The sequence below is a fragment of the Phyllostomus discolor genome, chromosome 3 (genome assembly GCF_004126475.2).
Source record: "Phyllostomus discolor isolate MPI-MPIP mPhyDis1 chromosome 3, mPhyDis1.pri.v3, whole genome shotgun sequence".
Classification (NCBI taxonomy): Eukaryota; Metazoa; Chordata; class Mammalia; order Chiroptera; family Phyllostomidae; genus Phyllostomus; species Phyllostomus discolor.
The window spans coordinates 211,758,440-211,766,317 of NC_040905.2; the positions used below are offsets into that span (position 1 = coordinate 211,758,440).

Here is a 7,878-nt window from a genome sequence, read left to right on the forward strand (position 1 = left end):
ACGCCAGCGGTTCCAGCGACAGGGGCTCCGAGGGCTGGAGCCAGGGGAAGGGACACAACATCGGAGAGCAGCCCCGGCCCCTCTGCTAACGACGACGGTCAAGAGCAGAGCCCGTCCCTAAGTCGGGACGGTTGCGCTGTGCAGGGGCATCCGAGTGACCCTCCGGCCCTCACTGTGCTTTGAATGACCCAGTGCCCCCTGAGCACGCACCAGAGAGAAGGGTGCACCAGAGCCGGGCCTGGTGGGGAAAACAGGGGAACAGAACTGGTTGCTGGCCCCTGACGGGGCGGGAAAGCCCTCCGAGGCCGAGGGAGCCCACGCCCCTCTCCCCAGACAGGTTCCGCAGTCCTGCCAAAGTGACAGCTGCCACGGGACGCCCGCCACCAGGCGCATCCGTCCAGATCAGCCTGACTCAGTCCCCTCAGACCCCCGCCGAGTCCCATCCCTCCGGAGCGCTGGCTGTCGGCCCGCTCTCCCAGAAGGGGCACGCCAGGTGACAGAGGACGTGGGCAAAACTGCTGACCGCGGCCCTCGGAGACGGACCATCAGCCAGTTCACCGGCGGCCCTCACGCCGCCCCTCCGAACCCCGCTGGAGCCCAGCCAGGGCCCGTGTTGCGGGTCGCAGGCTTTTCTCTACAAGCGACACAACCAGACTCTTGGTAACGGCCCAAAATGGGAATGCCCTCCTTGCACTTGACCAAAAATGCAAGCCAGCAGACCACAGGAGGGGCTGTGAGTTAAAGACTCAGCAGCGGAAGCTTTCGGCCGTCCTTGCGTTCATCCGAGGCGTTGCAGCCGAATGCTGCTGTCCACCAGGCGCTGCGCTAGGCGCTGGGACCCCCGCAGGGGACGAGACGGACACGGCGTCTCTCCCTGGGGACTTAAAAGAAGACAGGGTCCCTTGAGGAAAAGGCCCGGTGCTGCGATTTAAACAATCCCGCCCCTGCTAGCTCCACGATGCCAAAACGTGACGGATCTGAGAGGTGCAGGTGACGGCCACGTGGACCGAGAAGGAACGAGGTTAGGGAGGCGCGCCTTCTCTGATAAAAACGTAAAACCGGCGCCCGGCAACAGGACAGGCAGCGGCCGCCGCGACCTCTGGGTCCACTTCCCGCCCCTCGGAGCAAGGGGCTGCCGGGGTCCTCGCGGCGCCAGAGACAGGCTGCCGTCTCAGCCTGCTTTCCAGGCAGGTGAACGAGGAGCCCCCTGCCACAAACAAAGAAGAAAGTCCGAGCCGAAATGAAGGTCTGGTCACTGGACGCTGGAACCCCGAGAAAGGGACCGACAGGGCACGCGCCGCCGGACTCTCGCGCATCTGCGTGTAAGGAGCGGGAGAGCGCGCCCGCGGCCGGTCGCTGCACGGCGAGAGCGGCGCTGCCGAGGCCAATCACCTCTGCCCGCATCGGGACCGCCCGCCACCCCTGCGCGGAACCGTCGTCCGTTGGCGCCACGAGCGAGCGGGAGGCTGAGTTCTTCCCCGGCTCCACATGGAGAAAGTGCTGCTCACGGCACTTCGGCATCATTTCACTGCGTCCGATTACTTTTTAAATGTGTTATCCTAACGATTACGCCAACTACCACGGAACTAATATTCCAACTGACTTCACAAAAGTCACAGAATCCCCTCCAGAAAGTGATTAGCGTTAGGCACGAATGAGATTCTTCCACGGCCCACGGCCCACAAACCTGGAGGCCCATCAGTGGCGGGCCAGCAGGGCCTGTCCCGCGCCCCTCCGGCCCCAGCCAGCCGGGCGGAACGCCGGCACTGGCGAGCTACCCCAGCTGCACTTAACGTTGTCGATGCGCGTGGTTTAAACTCCTTGAGTGTGAAACGATGAACAATGCAAGTCTCGGCAATTAAAGAACTCTTTGCACTCGTACGAGAGGCGAGACACACACATACAGTCGTTTGCTTCCGTATCCCCAGCTGAAAATTAGAATGCTGGCTTATTTCTTGGGGTTACTTCTTCAGTCTTTAAAGACGTATCCATAAGATACCCCTGCTCTTACTCTCCTCATTTCTTTCAGGGTTTTATTTATTCCTATAATCTACCTAGCACCCTTCCCGGAGTCAGGTAAGTCACGGTCAGAGAGGACGTGACCTACTGGAGCAGAGACTAAAGCACGCCCTCCCTGCGGCCCACCTGTGAGTGACTGGCAGGGCTGCCCGGCCCCGGGCAGGGCCGTGAGCCGCGTGTGGCCTCGGCGGGAAGGGGCGCCACGGCTGACGAGAGGCGTCCACCCCGGACGAGGGCAGCGGTCTGAGGACACACACCACGCATCTACCATCTCCATCCTTGGACAGACCAAGAAAAGTCAGCAACGTGCACACAGATTCGTGAATAACATACACGAATTGTTTCCAGGATACAGGCTAACGAGGGGGGGGGGGGGTAGGGAATGTTTCCTATCGTCCAAAGCCTTAAGCCAAACTGGATGACAGAACCATCCGGGTCCAGAGGAGAGACCCCTGGCCTCGGCCAGGAAACGCAGACGCTCCTGCAGCTGCAGAGCCGCGCATCAGCCTCGGGCCTGCTCTGCCGTGAGGTCGGGGCTGCACAGAAGACCCCCAGTCACTCTCCCCATTCCTCCCGGCTCCCCCCACCCCGATCCGGCCGCACGCAGCCCCACACCCGCTCCCTCCGCTGGGGCAGCGGGCACCCCGCACGAGAGCACCTCCTCTGCAGGCGGGACTGAGACCCCCTCCCCCACCGCCCACGCGGGATTCACTGTCTCACGCACGCCTGCACCCACCCTTTCCCCACAGCACCGCCGGAACAGGAAGCTCCACACAGGCGACATTTCTCTCCCTTAACGCACCCTCTTTTCCTTCCTGGGGCCAGGGCGGGGGCAGGGGCAGGCGCTTGTACTTTAATACTCGAACCATTAATTGGGCGAACAATGAAGTTACTTTCATTCAAAAGTTAAGTGCCGTCATTTCCATTTAAAGCCAGTCACTTCCCCTGGAATCCCAGTCACTGGTGGTTTCCCCACGGGGAAACCTCCAACCCTCTGGCATGTTCCAAGAACACCCCTGCCCACACAATCCATCAATATGGCTTCCACATCCAAACGCCAAACAGCAAGGCCAGGAGGCCAGCCATGCTCCGACTGACCACGTCCCCCCCACCCGTCAGGTAAACTCCCGTTAAGATGACCGAGCGTCCCCGTGGGAAAACAAGGAGGCACACACAGGATGGCCTCAGAGGGCAGTGCCGTCCGTGACAGGCTGGGACGGTCTCACGTCTGGCCCTGGCAGCTGCGGTCCCCTCCTTTGGGAGCTGCCCGTCTCCAGCTGCACGGGGCCCCACTTCCTGTCCTTGCAGTGCTCCACGTTGGCCAACCAGAGAATCCCACACCCTGGACTTAGTGAGCTGTCTCAGGGGCCGCCCACCAAGCAGGGCCAGACTCTTCCCCAGGGTCTGATGCGGACACCAAGAGACCAGCTGGTGTAAGGACCACGCAAACCCACAGTCACCGGGCTACCTCTCCTTCCACATGGACAGCACCAGGCCAACCCAGCAGAGGCCTAGAGGGGACAAGCGAGTGACAGACCCCCACGGCGCCCAGGCACCCCGATCCCCAGGACCAGACTGAGCTCCGGTCACTGGCAGCCCACCCGAGCCTCAAGCTCTTTCTCCAGCACCGCACGATCAACCCCTCCTCCCCGAGTCTCCCAGGGTTCCATCTAACACCAAAGAATATAAATGCCCCGCAGAGCAATTTCTGCACACCGCAAACACTATCAAGGCCCACCTGTCATCCAGCACCTGAGGGGACACGGCCCACAGGGAAGAGGACACTACAACGGACGGCTGCAGCGGCAGAGCGGCGCACAGCCAGCAACCGTAAGCACCAAGGAGCCGGCAGAGGCTGACGAGAAATGCTACCAAAATCGTTCCACACACAGAGTCTCATCCTCCACCAGCAGGACCGAAGTTAAAGAACACAGCCACCCACGGCACCCGAACGGAAGGAACTTATCAGCAAACGTCTCCCGGCCCTGACCCCAACTGCGCCTGGGATTTTCAGACCACGGCTTCGGGTTCCCTTTACAGCCGTCCTCAGGGTCCCTGCCACTGCCCGCCCGCCTGCCGGAGGAAACCACAAACGGCAGATTCTGTGGAGTGTGCACAGAACAGTCCTCCTCGGGAGCGGCCCGGAGTGATTAGAGAGCAATTAGAGCGCAATCTAACAGCACTCCAGTGACGCCCTTCCATCCGCAATGCGAGAGGACAGTGCACACAGCACAGGCGACAGTGAGTGGCGGACCATCCAGACCCCCAGTCCTCCCCTTCAGGGGGTGAGGACTCCTCTGAGACTCTGATGGAAGCTAGGAAGGCTTCCCCAGGGGAAAAAAAACGCACACACCGCATTCTGTATATAATTTGAAGGGGTTTATAAAAGCTGCTTCCTACAACCAGCCTCCAGGTTACACACGCCTGACTCTGACAGTTTACCTTGATTATCTGAGCACTGTGAAGAAGCAAGCCTCAGAGCCTTCCAAGGACTGCACCACAGCTCACAGGGAAATTCTGAAGCGTCTGGCTCTGCAACCCCATGCAGAACCAAGACCAGAAAAAGAAATGAAAACTGGCCCTCGCCTTCTGCACTTGGGACATGTGAGAGCGCTTGGCTGCTCCCGCATCGCTCCCTCGCTGGCGTGGCGCCCTTACCTTGTTCGACCACTTGTACGCCTGCAGGAGCTGGCTGTAGAGGGGCGTCTTGTCCTGCACGGGGTCCAGGCTCAGCAGCCCGCTGTTGTGCAGCGGGTGGTTCTCGGACGGCTTGCCCACCAAGTTGCTCAGGCGCTCCAGCTCGCTGAAGGGAAAACAGAAAAAGCGAACCTGAGCCCACCGGAGTGCCAGGACTCGGCCCACCACGTGGGTCAGGGGCTGCTCGTCACACCGTCCGTCAGCGGTCCCGCAAAGAGAGGTCCTTTTGGAAAGATGAAAAAGATTAGGGACAATCGAGAACACCCCTAACTCGACGCCAATCTTAGTTTAACACCTAGCTCTCTGGTGCCTTTCCAAAGGAAGGGGGGAAAGCTAAGAGCCCTGGCATCAGTAAGACTCCAAAAAGTGGGACTTAGCAACTCACGTTATTCTCTGAGAGAGGGAGGGGACCTTCTGGAGTTTTGCAGTGTGGTGTAACACTGCTCACTACCGAGTTTTCAGACCCGCACCAGACCACCACATTTGGCAGAGCGGCAAGTACCTGAATAAATGACGATCATTTGTCATTCACATAGGGGCAGATTTGTACATGGTGCTTCACGACGGTAACACTTAAAACAGAGAAGAGATAAAATAAATGGATCGGGAAGGCACTGCGGAGGGGCTGTGTCCAACCAGCACACCCGGTCTAGCAGGGAAACTCTAGAGAAACCGGAGAGGGGGCCAAGCACAAGCGCACCCCAGGGGCACGCTCTGCGGGGCGGGCCCACGCGGCCGGCCAGAGGTGCTCCGGGCACAGCTTCTCACGCCACATTCACTTCGGAATCTCCAGGCACCTTCTCCTCGGCACGACTGCAGAAAGACTGAAGAAGGCACAGGGGGAATATAAACACTCCCACACTTTCTCCAAGGGTGAAGGGCTACGACATCCTGAACACGAGGAAGGGAAGCAAATCGGAGAGGAAGTGGAAGAGAAGAAAGAAGGACCACACGTCCCCTCCAGCCGAGAGAGCACAGAGGGGCGCTGTGCCAGAGAGCAGAGAGGGATGTGGGAGTTGGGGAGGGGGTGCAGTTTCCTGGCCTTCCCCCAAAGAATGGCAACTGCTTGGCAGAGTGGGGAGAGGGGACAGAAGCACCCTCCATTTGGTCACCACCTCCTCCTCCTCCCTTCTACCTCCCTCTTCCATCTGGTTACTAAGGAGACAAGTTGAGGGGAAAAACAAATCCATCCACTCCAGCACTCAAAGGAGGGCTAGCTCCCCCAGCGCCTTTGCTGGCTCAGGTCAGTCTGCGAAACAAAACATAAACCCCTGCCTGGGAAGGACGGCCTCTCGTAAGGAAGGAAAGACAACCTGAGGCCCTAACCGGTTAACAAGCGCCTACTATGTGCACTTTACAAACACCCTCCCACCTAACTCCGACAACACCACTTATGAAACAGAAGTAAAGAAGGTGGCCTGTAAGAAAGAGAAGTGTGTGATCCTTACCCTTAAAGGGTCCACAAATGAATTAATGGGGAGGGGAGGGGTGTGAAGCCTGAGCTTCGTTCTCTCCGGAGGAAGGACCTGAACAGAACCGTGGGAGTGCGGAGGAGGCAGGGAAAAGCGGACCAAGGGCTGTTTGGTCGTGTCCAGCGGCGGGACAGCTGGCACCGACGAATGGCAGGTCGGGGGAGGAACTGGAGCTCATCAGCTCGGGGGGGGGGGGGGGGGGGGGCGGGGGGCACTCGGGTTTGGGGCAGGGCTGCGCCGGTCCCGCTTGGTGCTGTGTGTACAGTGTGATGAGACGCGGCGGGGCACGGAGGGCCTGCCTACAGGTGAGAGACCTGTCGAGCCCAAGCGAAAAGTTCGCGGGAAGGACGTGTCTCCACGGGAGCGATGGAACGACCACGGAAGGGGGCCCGGGCGGCGGGGGGCAGCCGAACAGGAGGCCAAGGGAAGGGACCCGAGAGCGCAGAGGTGAGGGGTCAGGTGTCCCCGAGGCCAGGCAGAGGCTGCGAGGAGGGGGAGACAGCGAGGGGGCAAGGGAAAGAGAGCAAGGTCCCTGCACAGGGAGACTCGCGCGGGGTCGGGGCAGGGTGGGAGCCGGGGCAGCCCCCGACCCCGGCCCCTTCAGCCGGTACCTACTTGAGGTCCCGGTTGACTGAATGCAAGTTGTCCTGGAACTGCGCGATGAAGGCCTTCTCCCGGCCCTCCAGCGTCTCCTTGTTCCGCATGCCATCCTTCAGGCAGTCGAACACCCTGCTCACGCTGGAGCGCAGCGCCTGGATGGCATTAATGGCCTGGGAAAATGCCTCCAGGTTCACGCCGACACTTAGCACGTCAGCCATGTTGCCGCCGCCACAGCGGGCTCTCCCAAGCCGGCTTCCCGAGCGAAGCGCCGCGCGCGCTGATGACGCAGCCTCGAAGGCTTCTGGGAAATGTAGTTTCCGCGGGCCGGAGCTGCCCAGGTGGGTGGTGCGGGAACTATCCAAAAGAGGATTCCACTTTAACTACAGGAATGCAAGGGTAGAAAGTGATCTCGACTTAGAGAAGTCGGGCCAAACGCCTGGACTTCTTGATGGTGACACGGAAATACAAAAGGTTCCCACATTTCCCCAAACGTGCCTCTTGAGAGTTATAGGGAAAAGAATTTCTCAGAGCAATAGTGTCCGTGGAGTAAAAAAAGTATAGCCCATTGAATAAAATTAGTCCATATTTATAAATAAATGGGAGACAAGGGAAATTTCTTCCCTACAGTAGGATGCCAACTAATAAATGCAGAAGGAATGATGGAAAGAAAATTACCATTTGGCAGTATTGGAAAAATAATTGATTCAAGTAGGATCAAGGGGTGCTAAAACCAGTGAGTCAAAGTGTGAAGGGTAGCCGGATATTTGTATAGTCTCAGACTATCATCCCACAAGGAACTTACAAACTAAGAAGGGAAAAATGGTGATCCAGCGATTTCACTTCTGGGTACAGATCCCAAAGAAGGGAAAATGGGTGAAGCAGGTATTTGCACATGTGTGCTCGTAGCAGCTTTATTCACGGTAAATGAAAGGCAGGGTGACCCAGCGTCCATCCTCAGATGAATGCATAAGCCACATGTGGTGTATACATATAAAGGGCTATTTCTTTCAGCCTCAGAAAGGAAGGAATTTCTGACACCTGCTGCCATATGGCTGAGCCTCGAAGACATGTTGAATAAAATAAGCCTGTC

General features: G+C 58.7%; 1 protein-coding gene across 4 annotated transcripts in view; it reads right to left on the reverse strand.

Annotated features, from left to right (window-relative positions):
* MED27 (mediator complex subunit 27) overlaps positions 1 to 7,037 on the reverse strand; it is a 154,949-nt gene extending 147,912 nt beyond the window's left edge. For 3 of the 4 annotated variants that reach the window (XM_036022392.1, XM_036022394.1, XM_036022391.1), the window contains exons 1-2: positions 6,804 to 7,030; positions 4,678 to 4,822 (exon numbers count right to left, since the gene is read on the reverse strand). In XM_036022392.1, coding sequence (XP_035878285.1) covers positions 4,678 to 4,822; positions 6,804 to 7,006 — 348 coding nt within the window. In that variant the 5' untranslated portion in view covers positions 7,007 to 7,030. Of the gene's footprint in view, positions 1 to 4,677; positions 4,823 to 6,803 lie in introns of all 4 variants that reach the window. The other variant, XM_028518431.2, reaches the window with a different exon arrangement.
* Positions 7,038 to 7,878: the final 841 nt, after the last annotated feature.